Source organism: Lissotriton helveticus, chromosome 12 (assembly GCF_964261635.1).
Source record: "Lissotriton helveticus chromosome 12, aLisHel1.1, whole genome shotgun sequence".
Lineage (NCBI taxonomy): Eukaryota > Metazoa > Chordata > Amphibia > Caudata > Salamandridae > Lissotriton > Lissotriton helveticus.
In genome coordinates, this window is record NC_136073.1 from 95,232,152 (window position 1) to 95,245,904 (window position 13,753).

Here is a 13,753-nt window from a genome sequence, read left to right on the forward strand (position 1 = left end):
GTGGGCGCTCTAGGATAGGGAATAGGTTTAATTTACTATCCAACACCTTCCCTACTATCCACGGGGACTGGAGTTGGAATAGTAAATTAAACTATTCACTATCCAGCGCCCCAAAGCACTATGCGTTGTAAAGGCATGCATTGTAAAAACAGCGTTGTAAAGACATGCGTGGTAAAAGCATGCGTTGTAATGTCATACATCCATCTGGAGTAATGCAATGGGCATTGCGTGGGTGTTTCCAGGCAACTCTCATTGATTTTGACACATTCCCAGATTTACCAGGCCTTGAAAATATAGGAAGGTGCCAAAAAGTTATGTCTCTCTGAATTGTTTTTGTCCAGGAAGGCGCCCCTTTCTGCACAAAAACAATCCTGCATGCAACGGCGACACCCTTGCACCATGGTGCAAGGGTAACTGTATCGATGCTAGGCAGCCCATTGTGCGCCAGCACAGAAGAAAAGGATAGGAATGCACTGCATTCTTTTAAAAATGGTGCATTCCTCCTCCTTCCCTGTCACTCCGTGCAGAGCAGCAAGGTGACTTGCTGCCCTGCTCTGCATGACTGTTTTGTAAATAGATCCCGTTGTGCTCAGAGTACATTGCACTCATCCAAAGTTGTGTAGGTTCTGTGGTTGTAAAGACCGAGAGACAGGCCTAACCAAAGGACAAGCATGGCACCCAACTAGCTGAGCAATGCCAAATTCTATGTAAAGAGACTTTGGAGCAATGAACATAACATGTTGAAATAATAAAGCATGTTCCCTCAGCTTTACATATCTGTACATTATTTTTCTAGACTACTGAATTTTTTAGTTTAATTTTAACCACATATAAAAAAGTATGACCTGCTTTATAAATGCACCCACAGGCCATGCAATCTGTGTACTGTGTTTGAAGTTGTGAAACTATTCTGCTTTTCAATTAAACTTTATGCCTTTTGTTTGCATTTTTGGGTTTTAAAAGAAATACATTTTTGCAGTTTGTACCTTGCTCAAAACAGATACAAATGAGTTGAGGATAAGTCTGGCTGAGGTGTTCTGGATGTTCTGCATTTTTTGAGGGTTTTTTGGGTGATGCCAGCATAGAGTGTGTTGCCACAGTCAATTCTGCTGCTGATGAATTTGTGGGTAACCATCTTTATGGACTCAGTGGGGATCCATTTGGAGATCTTTCAGAGCAGGCGTAGCATGTGGAAGCAGGATGATGAGACGGCGTTGATCTGGCGGCTCATGGTGAGAGAGGAATCAAGAATGATGCTGAGGTTCTGCGTGTGGTCTGTGGTGTGGAGGGGTTCCAAGTGCTGCGGGCAACCCAGGCAGAGAGAGTGGAGCCCATATTGAGGACTTTGGTCGTCCCTGAGTTGAGCTTGAGCCAGCTGTTCTTAATCCAGGCGATGACAGCCTTAATCCTGTCATGAAAGTTGTTCTTGATGACTTTGGTTCGTTGGTGAGGCAGAGAATCAGCTGGTTGCCGTCAGCGTAGGAGGTGATGTTGAGTCTGTGGTTCCAGTCGATGGCTGTGAGCGGAGCCTGTATATGTTGAAAAGTGCAGAGTTCATGGGAGGAGCCCTGAGGCACTCCTTAGCTGATGTCTGTAGGTTCAGAGAGGAACGGAGGTAGTCAGACTCTCTGTGTTTGGCCGGTGAGGAAGGAGAGGATCCATTCCACTGTTGTAGTGTCTTGTGCATAGGGATCGTTGGGAGACAGTATCGAAGGCGACGAGAGGTCTTCGAGGATGACGGCTGCATTTTCACCTTGGTCAAAGAGGGCGCAGATGTTTTCTGTGGAGGTGAGGAGGGGGGTCTCTGTGCTATGGTTGCTTCAGAAGCCGGATCGGGAGAGGTCCAGGATGTGGTTTGCTTCGATGAACTCAGAGAGTTGGGCATTGATGGCCTTCTCGATGACTTTGGCTGAGAAGGGGAGAAGCGAGATGGGTTTGAAGTTGTTGAGGTCCATCACCTTGGCAGGTGGTTTCTTCAGCAAGGGGTTGCTTTCTGCGTGTTTCCAGTATTCTGGGAGGTGGCAGAGTTGATGGAGTAGTTGATGGTGCTTCAGATTTCGGGGGCAATGGTGATGCCTGTTTTGTTTTGTTGAAGATGTAATGAGGTCAGGGGTCTGAGGGTGTACTGGAGTGGATGCTCTTCATTATCTTGAGGGTGTCATCCTCTGTGAGGGGGGTCCAGCTGAATCTGGTTGTTGGTGTCCAGCATCGTAGAGTGTGGTGGTTGCAGGTAGGGTGGGAGGTTCTTGGGTATTCAGGCTGTAAAGTTGTCGTATCTCTCCCTGATCTTGTGGTGGAAGTAGGTGCCCAGGTTGTTTCCGAGGTCATGTGAGGGGAAGATGTCTGCTGTCTCTGTGCTGGGTCTGGCATGCTCTTTGACCAAGTTGAAAAGCTCCTTGCTGTTGAATGCGTTGGTGTTGATCCTTTCCTGTAGGTCTGCTTTCTTTGTTGTTCTTATGAGGTGGTGGTGTGAAGTGACAGTGGTCTTGAAGTCTAGTGAGCTTCCGGGGTCTTGCTGCTCCTCCATCTCCAATGGGTAACAAAACTGAAATATGTTCCACATAGGGACCCCCCAAAATATGTCTTGCCTAGAGCCCCCAAAGACCTAAAGATGACACTACAATCAAGTTCATTTACATTTGTCACTGCATGTTGTGCAACTAGTGAGCCAACAGCACTGCACACTGACCAGCAGGAAAACAAATTCAGGACAACAAACAGCGAATGAAACCCGGAAACCAAAACAGATCTGCCTTCACTCCTCTGTAATGGACTTGCCAGTTTATGGTTGCAATAGTATGACATCAGTTACCCTCAACCATGTTGTTTAGTGAAGAATATGCATCCAACCCAAGTCTTGATCACAGATGTTAAAGCACTAACCACATGTAATAAGTAGCAAGGCTGTGGAGTCACTGGTCATTCACGAAGACACCCCCTTTGCAAGAGGCCATCTGTGGACAAGCTGAAGACTGGACTTCATACAATCACAGAAGGCACACTTCCTGGCATCACGATGTCCCACAAGTGCAACTTAGATCACATTCCAGCCTGGGGTTTGTGGCAGCACTGTCCACTTTATTTAATTGAATGTAAAGGCTGCAGAGGTAATCATGGGTAGTTATACTTTGAAACTAATTTTTCAAGTCTGTACAATAAAATGATTGCGGTATTAGAGGTGTTAGGCAGAAATATAAAGTATTTAACATGATTCAGTGACAAACCTATAGATTCAAATGCAGATCCAAATGTCGATCATTTTGCTCACTGTGTACGTCTACAGCTACCCTTGCTACTGTGGCTCACGAAGAGGGTATCCGTCCCTGTACGTTGGTAATCACAGATAACACACTGCCCAACAGAATTAGGGCATTTAAAAAACAGCTGTATTTAGACACTTCTATTTCGCAAAACAAAAACCAGACAGCCAAGTCTGTCATTTCCACAAGTCCCGATTTTTAAGGAACAGTGTTTGCTAGAGAGTACATCAGTATTTTGCTAGCATCTATTTAATTACATAACACAGTTGATGAGAATTTAAAGACACATTTAGGTGGGAAAAGCAAATCAAACCACATCTAATCAATTGCTCCCTATGCATGTGAGCTCACATGTCTTTTTTTATGTGCCCTGTCGTCTTCCCCATTAAATATTCCTTTGTGTTCATATGAGGCCTCCACAGGATGATGTAACATTTAGGAATAAAAATGCACGAGACCAAAGCAGAGCTGGAACTCAATATGGCAAAGATCTCCATGGCCACCATGTACTTGCCCTTGGTGCTGAGATAGGCCGGAATAAATGAGAGCCAGACACTGAGAAAGGCGAGCATGCTGAAGGTGATGAATTTTGCCTCGTTGAAGCTGTCAGGCAGTTTTCTGGCAAGAAAGGCGACTATGAAACTGTTGGTGGCCAGAAGCCCAAGATATCCCAGCATGCACCAGAAAGCAATCTGAGATCCCTCATTACATTCAATTATTATTTTTCCAGGAAGGATGTGGATGTTGTTTTCAGAAAAAGGAGGTGAAAGAATTAACCAAGACAAACACAGGAGAACCTGAATAAGGGTACAAACACAGATGACCAGGTAGGACAATTTGGGTCCCACCCATCGCTTCAAATCACTGTTGGGTTTGGTAACTTTGAAGGCGATGACCACCATGATGGTTTTCGACAAGATGCAAGAGACACACAGAGCAAAAATTATTCCAAAGGCAGCTTGGCGAAGGAGACATTTCTCTGCTGTGGGATAACCAATGAAAGCCAATGAAGACAGAAAGCAAAGAGAAAGGGATAGGAGCAATAGGTAGCTGAGGGAGCGGTTGTTAGCTTTGACGATGGGGGTGTTCCTATAAAGAACAAACAGATGCAGAATCCCAAGTGGTATCAAGGAGCTGAAAATGCAGATGGCTGTCAAGCAGGTTCCTAAAGGTTCATCATAGGACAAGAACTCAATTGTCTTTAGAATGCATTCGTCCTGTCTGGCGTTGGGCCACTGATCCCAGGGGCATTTGAAGCATTCTGTAGATCCTGGAAGAGATTTACCAAAATATTTACTCATTAAAAAATTCGGAATGTCAATATTAATAATATGTTAATGCACATAGAACATGTGTTCCTATTTTGAATAAAGACTCCTGAATATGTCTGAAAGCTGGTAGTCTGATTTCTGGGGGCCAGTTGCATAGCTTTACTGGTCACTCACCTGTCTGATTGGAGATTTCCCCGGGAGGACATGAGAAACACAGGAAGCAGCACACAGGCTCCCCTTCCTTAGCTGCTTTTCTGAATCCAGGCATACAGCTTTTACTGCATACAGAGACAGGGACCTGTTATCAAAAAAATAGTAACTTACTCAACAGCTGGATCACTACATTTGTCAATGTCTCACTGTCATGTTCTCTCATACAATCCAGTGTCTCAGCCCAACTCCATATCAGAGGTTTAACGTTGATCCAATTATCAGTGGACTCCATTCCTACAGCTGCTATAGCACAAGAGGCATTTTCCTCTGACCAGATATTGCAGCAGGCATGTGGGTGGAGTCAGTAGTCTTCTTCCTTCAAGGTCCCAGCACCACTAATTCCAATGTTCAGGAAGACAGGGGATGCCATCAACCTGATAGTAGGATCCACTACTCTGTTCTCACCAGCATCCTACCCAACAGTCACTATCTAAGATTTCAGTGGTGATGGTACTGCCCACTTGGATCTAACAATGTGAGGTGGTCAGGATAGATGGCAGTAAGATGGTGCTGTACCTTGTACTGTCACACTGGCAATAACCTTGTGGCTGTGGGAGAAGCAAGGAATTCTCTCATGTCTGCCACCTATATGCCCTGATATCATGGAGGGAAGGATGCCAAAGTGTGTTCTCAATGGCACAAATGGCAGGGACCCTACACTCAAGAACACTACCTTTAGTGAACATGACTGCTGGAACATATTGTCTTATGCCTTGAGGCCTGTTACTATCCTCCTCTAAATGACCCAGCCTTTTCTGCCAGAAGAGCAGACAGTTTTAATCAGGCACGTTGGTTGACATCAATGTGGCAGAGGTAGCAGTGACCTGGCTGAAGAGGTCTCGGAGAATCCCATGTTATGTTTTATAGATATCACTCTTACTAGTTGTTGAATTGATTGTTTGTATCTCGGTTACAAACTCTGCCTCTATCTACTCCTCGAATAGCCATTGATGGTTTCAAAGTGTTGCCTCCTAAGAGTTCAGTGCAAAGGGAGTTCCTAAGTTATTCAATTAGAATGCATTACTTCCACAGGCCTTCGGATGGGTATAGGAAACAACTGAGAACTGCAGTGAGGATATTCTGCCATGAAGGCGGGGACTCTACCATGACTGCGGAGGCTATTTGTGAATTCCGCCCTTTGAGGTTGGACCCTGTGAGTGACCCAGATACATATTATGTCTGGAGTTTTCTGGGGACAGCAATATACAGTTTAATGATACATATAGAACTAACATCCTAGAGCTATTTAATGAACAGATGCGCTGGCTCAGAGCAGAGCTTAGCATCTGATTTTTGCAAGTGCAATGTCAAAAGCACTAACTTTTAACTCAACATTTCTCTGAATTAGTGCATTAACTGGAGAAAGCACAGCTCGTCCGAGTGAAAAGAGATTGCCTTTATCCCTTTCCAAGCTTTGCTTTCTACGGTGATCATCTTACTCAGAGGTCAATACGAACAATGTCTCCTGTCTCGAACTTTTCCCCTGTAGGTTTTGTTTTGAGCAGAGTAAGTCAAATAAATTCAAAAGGAGCATAACAGGACTGCAACATTCAGAATGCATTCGGTCATCACAAAAGTCAATGGCTGGAAATTGTCCGTAATGACCTGGAAGCTGATGGTCACCCTACTGCTCTCTGAAGCTCATCCATGAACTTGTAGAAATTACGAGTTAAATGCTTAAGCTAGCACAGATGTTCATGACATAACCCGAGGTATAAAGTGAGTTTGCAGTAGGTCCCTTTCAAGGCAATTTCGAGGGAGATATTTTGAGAGTCTACAATCTCTCTCTCTCTCTCTGTCTCTCAATCTCTTCCTTCCCCTTGGCCCCCCTTCTTCTAAGTTTCTCTCCTTTTCTCTCCCTCCATATCAGTTTTACTGTATCTCTGTCCCTTTTTTCTCTGCTCTTCCTCCTTTGTTCTACAGTTGTGAGAAAGTAGATTATTAGTTGGGGCAAATGCTAGTGCACCACAATTAATAATGTCACTACTATTGTAAGAAACAAGACTTCAGAAATGTAAACATGAACTCAACCTCTGGTGGCTGTGGCACAGAGCAGACAGGCTTCATTTAGTATAATAGAGATTGCTTGAATGAACAACATGACAAAAATCCAATAATGGGAACTTAACATTGAAGATATGACTATATAAAATCTTAGATAAAAATAGCACCAACAAACCACAGGAAGCTCATCACACAAGACCAGGGTAAAGTCAGAAGTTAAGGCCGACCGACCAAGAATAATCGGCGGTTGGGTACAAGGACTAGGTTCAGTCCAGTCAAAGAGTTAGCGTTCTTGTCTTAGAAACAGTTCTGAACTTCAACTGGCCTTCGATGGGTTTGTCGGTATTGAAGACGACAAAGAGAAAACAAAGTAGGTTGCTATGGGTTGCAGGAGGATGGGGCCCTGATGTAGTCATTGACAGAAGTAGGAGAAGTTCAGGTTGCTGAGGCCTGGAAGTTTCTTGCATCGATCTGGTCCTTATTGGCGGTGGTTTCGAGGAAGCGCCAGAATTAAATTGAAGAGGCTTCGACTAATTGAGATGTTGAGTGGAGAACTTAGAGGGAGCTATGGTGAAGTCAGGCCCATCTGTGATGCACCTTTCGCAGATTGGCTGTCAGTTTGGTCCGGGTTCTCTAGGTAAAACATCTTTTTGGTTAGGAGTCCACTTTGCCCTGGGTACAAGTGGGATCAATCCCAGCCCTTGTGATTCTCCTCACAGGTTTCAACAGGAGATGCAGTCTTTCTTCTTTCACAGGTCTAGTAGTGGTCTGCAGAAGGTGACCAGGGGTCCGACAATAATGCTCGGCACTACACTATGAGTGAGGATAACTCCTAGCCTTCCCCTATCCAATAGGGAAAAAGCTCCCAGGGGTAATTCTACCAATGTTTAAAGCAGTTTTTGTGTACCCTACTGCAACAATCCTACAGTGCCACTCTCTACCTAAAGGCAAAATGACAGAACCTTTTTCCCCTGCATAGAGCTCCTGTGCCCACCCTAGAGATGTGTCCAGAGAAATTACCAACACCTCCTCAGTGCTCACTCAAAACTAGTTCTGGGCACAGATCCTCCCCCGCTGAGATTGGTGCATGGATGATTACAGGGCAAAAAAGGAGGCAGCCCCAGGCATTAGCTACAGCTACAGCTACAGCTGCAGCTACAGCTGCCTGTGACAGGATTGGCCTCTTTGAGGATAATTAAGTTCCTGGGCACTATCCAGATGGCCATCTTGTCAAAGGAATGGAACACCTCCCCACACCCAAGGCCTTTTGTCTTTGCTCTGGCCAGTTTACTCCTCATCAAGGGGCTATTCCGTTCCTGGATGGCAGCTGGAAGGTCATGCAAATGGGCTTCTAGGGGCTTTAGGCAGGCAATTCATGACTTTTTGAAAGTACCTTTTGTAAACTATTTAGCACAAATATGACTTTATCAATGAATTGGGTGTGTAATACATGTTTTAAAAGTCCAAGAATACACTTTTTGGTTGGTTCCGAGGCGGATGTGATATGATTTAATTTTAATATTTACTCCCAATGCTTCCCTATGGAACAGCTAACTCTTCTACAGTTAAAATACCTTTTGATCCCTTGTCCCTCTAAGGATATGTTTTACATTAAACTTTTAAATATCATGCATCCTGCCTTATTGGATTTGAAGTTTGACTTATTGATATTTAAAAGGAGGGTTACTTTATGCCTGTTAAAAGGGGTTAGTTGGAGGAGCCAAGCTCGTGACCGACACGCAAATCCTGTCGAATATCCTGCCCCGAGACGACACACTCGGGAAGAAACGGAAACGTAAAGCATCGCTCGTACTCACCGTCTGACCTGGGAGCTCCTGCGTGCTGTTGTTCCGAAGTTGTACTCCTGCTTGGTCCGGGGCCTCCGGGGTGTGGAGACTGGGGCCTCGCCTGCGTGGATCGGCCGGGGTGGCGGTATCAGTGGCGGCCCCAGACGGGAGAGAGGGCAGACTGTGAGAGGCCGTTGTGCGATTGTCCCTGTGGATACTGACCGGGCCTGCTCCGGCGGCCACGAGGCCCAGTGTGGGGCGCGGTGTGCCGTGGACCGGAGATGACCGTGCAGGGGGGTGCCCCCCGTTGCTGCCTCGTCCGGCCATCCTGAAGCCCTGCGCCCGGAGTCGGCTTGTGATGCCCGCGGGTGGTGGTACAGATGGACCCCCCCGACTTTTGTGGCGCATCCTTCTGCACCAAGATTGCCATTAGCGGAGCCTGTGTGAACTCCAGGGGGGTCCTCGCTTAGGAGCCCGCTCCGGGAGTCGCGGAGGGTGGCGACGCAGCTGAACCCGTAAAATGGCAGCCGACGATCTGGGACACGGATTTCCTCAGGACGGCAGACTTGTGTTGCTGGATCGCGCGGAGGCCTGGACATGTGAGCGTGAGCCCACGATTGGTGATGTTCTTGACGCCCTGCGATCCCTGCATGCGGCCTTGGCCCCCGGTGCCCCTGTGGAAGGTATGCGGTCCGCCGCCATCTTTGATGGACTGTTCGTCATGGATGCGGTTCGGCTTCGTGATGACGCTGCTTCGTCCCCCTCGATCGCTGCGAGGAGTGCTACCGCTGTCCATCGACAAGTCTGCAAGCCTGCGACCCTGACTCCTCTGGCGTTTTTGAGTGTGGAGTGTGGGGACGTGGGCTCCGTGTTGGGGCCCGATCCTGCCCGAGTGTCCGAGGAGCGTTGTGGACTGCTGCTCCGATCTACTTTGATGAGGTCGTCCTGTTGTACTGCGGGGGAACCTCTGCTTTCCTATACGGCGAGACTGATCTCCTGTTTTTTTTTGTTGCTCTTGCTGTCACTGTTGAGAGATCTGGACTGCAGAGTAAGATTCTTGTTTTGTTACTGGTTACCGGAGCCCCCTGGTCTGCACCCTTGCCTTGCTTTTTTCCAATCGGATGGCCTCCCCATCTTAGTGTGTTTGCTTCCCACTGCTACCTTATGTGTGGTAGTGATGTCTAAGAAAGGCCAGGGGTGAGCCGAACTGAACCCTGTGGATTACCGGTGAACGGATTGTGATGAGGCTGACCCCCACTCATGATAATTTGGACGATCCTCTTGTGAGTTTATGATACCTGAGACTGTGCCGATCTCGTTCAGATGTAGTATGATTGTGTGGGTGGGCGGGGGGCTGGAGCCGAACGTCTCGTTTGATGGTCCGCTTACCCCTGCCTCTTGATTTCTTTCCCCCCCTTTTTATTGCCTCTTTCTTCCTCTCCTTCTTCTTGTCTTCACTATATTTCGGGTTCTGATTTAGGGAGACAGGCACGCTGCTGGGGGGGGTAGGCCGTAGCCTTCTGCAGGGGTGCAGGGTGGGGTGGGTGGGTTGGGGCTTTTTCGCTGTTTTCTTTCCTTAGTTCTATGGCCCTTTTGTGTCCCTTTATAGGAGCGCCGCGTCTGTCCCTGTCTCCCATGGTATGATTGAGGGTGGGGACTGTGGGTGCATTGTTCTCCTTTTTGTGGTTACGCTGCATTTCGACTGCGACTCACATGCCCACCTTGTTGGCGATATCCTTACTTCTTTGCGTGCTTATTGCTGTGGGGTGCTCGCATCGGCGCGGCGTTCTCTCCTTCTTGTTTATATTATTTCTTTCCTTTCCCCCTCCCTTCTCCCCTCGTTTTTTCCTCTAGGCTAGTATGGCGGGTGATTATATTCACTGTCGCTATTCCGGTTCCTCTGTTCTGTTTAAAACGTGTACCTGGGTGTTGGGTTGACAAGAGACGAGCCACGGTGGGTATTGCTTTGATATGTGGCGTCTATTTCCTGACTGATGTAAAATGTTGCTGATAATTATCCGTATTGCTGCCCTTATGTTTTGCTGTTGCTTAGTGGTCCGCTCTGGGAACTCGGATTTATATATACTGCAATTGCTCCTGCAATACTCCTTATTATAAAATTAACCTTATTTGCTCCTGTTCGATGGCCGTACCTATCCTTTCTTGCCTGAATTGATTGCTCTGTATTGTTGGCTGATTCAGGAGACCATCATTCCGGAGTCATCGGCTGCTCCTACTGTGTCGTGGCCGGCCTGATTGGTTGTAGGCCCGTATTTGTATATTCCTTACTGCATAAATAAAGGTTTTCAAAAAAATAAAAATAAAGGGGTTAGTTGGAATGATTGAAGTTTAAACCTCCATAGCGAAGTTACAGAATGCAGTCATGTTTTGCATTGTCACTTTAGTGGTGGCACAATATGTGTGGCATTCCACGAGTGACATTTAACTTAGGACCCAGTACTCTTTGAAGCATATACTAGGGACCTATAGGTAAGTTTGTGGGGGATCATAAAACGTGCAGTTGGCCAGGTTAGCAGAGTCCCAATGAAGAAATTCAATAAACCAGCAGCATCAGTCCAAAATAATTGGGGGTATCATGCACAAAAAAAGAATAATTTTCCGACAACCATGAAGAGGGCCCATGAAACATGAAACCATGAGTCAGTCTTGACCTTTCAGAAAAATATTGTGCATGCTGAGATTTTTGAGCCTGTATATAGATGAACGCTTCAGGAATTCTCAGTAATTATAGCCAAATGCAATTTTGCATCTGGAGCACTCCACTTGCACTTATAAAAAGACACATACCTGGCCTATTACTGTAATTGTCATCACCACAAGATGACCCATAAGGCCTAAGCAGCTTTATAGATGTAATTGCTTACTATACTTACAATGGTAAAGTGAAAACAACAAGTAACCAAATGCAAATTGATCATGGAAAGAAAAAACATAGCTGCCAGAAGTTGTTACACATGACGTTGCACTAGCACTTCATAACTATGATTATTACATCCGAGAGACCACAACGCCTTTTCAGGTTCGGAGTGTCCCTCAGCATTTCCACAGCAGGTTAGTTAATACTGTACCTGAGAGTACCCAGAAGGCCACTGGATGGCGCTAGTGTTGATGACAAGTCTTTGGCCCTGAGGAGCAGTCGAGTCGTAGGTTCCAATTCTCAAGCTCTGGAGACCTCCATTAGGAGTCCTGTGCCAGTTCACAATGTCATACTGTGCGGGGACTTCTCCGGTCCGACTGAAAAACAGCGCCTCTCCTGCTTTATTTTTGAATTGCACGTTTTTAACATAGTACAAGAGCTGAAAAGTGAAGCAAATAGAGAGTAATTACCTCAATACATCGCCACATTTTATAGTTGCTGTACTACATACAAACATGTTGGGCTCACACAATTGTTTTGTCTTAAAATTATCTGACTGAATAAAATATAACATATATAGGAGAAGTAGAGCTCTTTAGGGTTGTCGCACTTCAAATCCCAGTGAAATTTCTTCTTTGTGGCGCATCCCGCTCAGAGGAAGGCCAAGGGTGCACAAACAATGATAGACAGTAGCACAGCGGCTCTAGTCTAAACCCTAACCAGGACAGATGCCAGCTGCATATGGCAGCTCCTAGAATGGGTGCAGCCCCATAAGGGTGCGGGCAGGATCTGATATAGGTGCACAAAGACCCATATCTTAAAGAATATCCTAGCCACTTTGGCAGCTAGTTTACTTTACTTATGGTGAACCCGTCAGTCACCAAAATGGGTTAGTTTAACACAAGATGTGCGACATTTAAATGTCCTAGATAAAAAGGTTTGCATTAGTGATATTTGCAGGGGATTAGTGGGCGTTTATACCAAATTGAGACTCTCCATACAGTGATGGTGCTCTTTCCAAGATTTTGTTTTTGCTATAATACAACCCATACATTCATGGAGTCTGCAAGCATATCGTTATGCTTGCCTATGAGATGAGCTTGTTAGGTGTACTGAAGTTTCAGTAGTCCTCTCAGTACATATTTGCCTGCAATACCCGACACATGCCGAGGATTGAGACCCCTCCAACAGCTTGACCAACTCCTGCAACACCTTGACCAACGTAGCCAAATGGATGAGAGACAACTGTCTCCAACTCAACTCTGACAAAAACCGAAGTACTGATCTTCGGGAAGAACACCTCCATGTGGGACCACAGCTGGTGGCCTGCAGATCTCAGACCTACACCCACACCAACTGACCCTGCCCGCAACCTCAGCATCATCCTTGACAGCCAAGGGACTATGAAATGACAGGTCAACACAGTCACCTCCTCCTGCTTCCATACACTTCGCATGCTCTACAGGATATTCAGGTGGATCCCAACCAACACCAAAAGACCACTACTCAGGCCCTCGTCACCAGCTGCCTTAACTACAGAAATGCCCTCCACACCTACATCTCCACACAGCTTCTTAGAAAACTCCAGAGCATACAGAATGCTGCAACCAGACTCATCCTGGACCTCCCCAAACAAACCCACACCACCCCCCCCACACCTGGGAGACCTCCACTGGCTCCCTATCCAGAAGATCCTCACACACTCCTACAAATCCCTCTACGGCCTAGGGCCTGCCTGCCTCAGCCATTGACTGAACTTTCATCGACCCTCTAGCAAATCCCAAATAAAAATCCCAAACCAATATAGAACAACATTTTAATCAATAATTTGACACCAAAACAACAAAAATATAATCAGTAAAACCAGATATATTCAATTCTCAAGGTTTGGGTAACAATAATGCTTGAAAGAAGAAAGTGTCAGACCTGGACAAAGCCACAAGTTTAGGCCGACCGCAATGGAGCATGGGCTGGATACAGGAACTAAGTTTGTCTCAATGAACAACATATCTTAAGCCCTGGCTGCAGAGCATTGCGAGGTCCTGTGTCAAGGATGTGTCGCACAGCAGCAGTCCCAAGGAGCTGTAGGCCTGCGATGTGCGGTCCTGCATTAAGGATGCATCTCACATCGGCGGTTCAGAGGAGCTTTGATATGAGGTCCTGCATTGCAGATGCATCATTCAGCAACAGTTCCGAGGGACTGAAAGGCCCCGCATCAAGTATCAAGAATCCAGGATTGAGATGGCACCACGTGGGGGGCAGGGCTCAAAGCAGGCAGAGCACAGGTGCATGGTTCAATGTAATTGGAGACTTTTCTGTCCATGAGGCGCTGATTAGGAG

General features: G+C 46.4%; 1 protein-coding gene across 1 annotated transcript in view; it reads right to left on the reverse strand.

Annotated features, from left to right (window-relative positions):
• Nucleotides 1-3,607: 3,607 nt before the first annotated feature.
• Nucleotides 3,608-13,753, reverse strand: part of LOC144797930 (extracellular calcium-sensing receptor-like) — a 44,425-nt gene continuing 34,279 nt past the window's right edge. The window contains exons 4-5 of the mRNA XM_078668731.1: nt 4,706-4,829; nt 3,608-4,530 (exon numbers count right to left, since the gene is read on the reverse strand). Coding sequence (XP_078524857.1) covers nt 3,608-4,530; nt 4,706-4,829 — 1,047 coding nt within the window. The remainder of the gene's footprint in view (nt 4,531-4,705; nt 4,830-13,753) is intronic.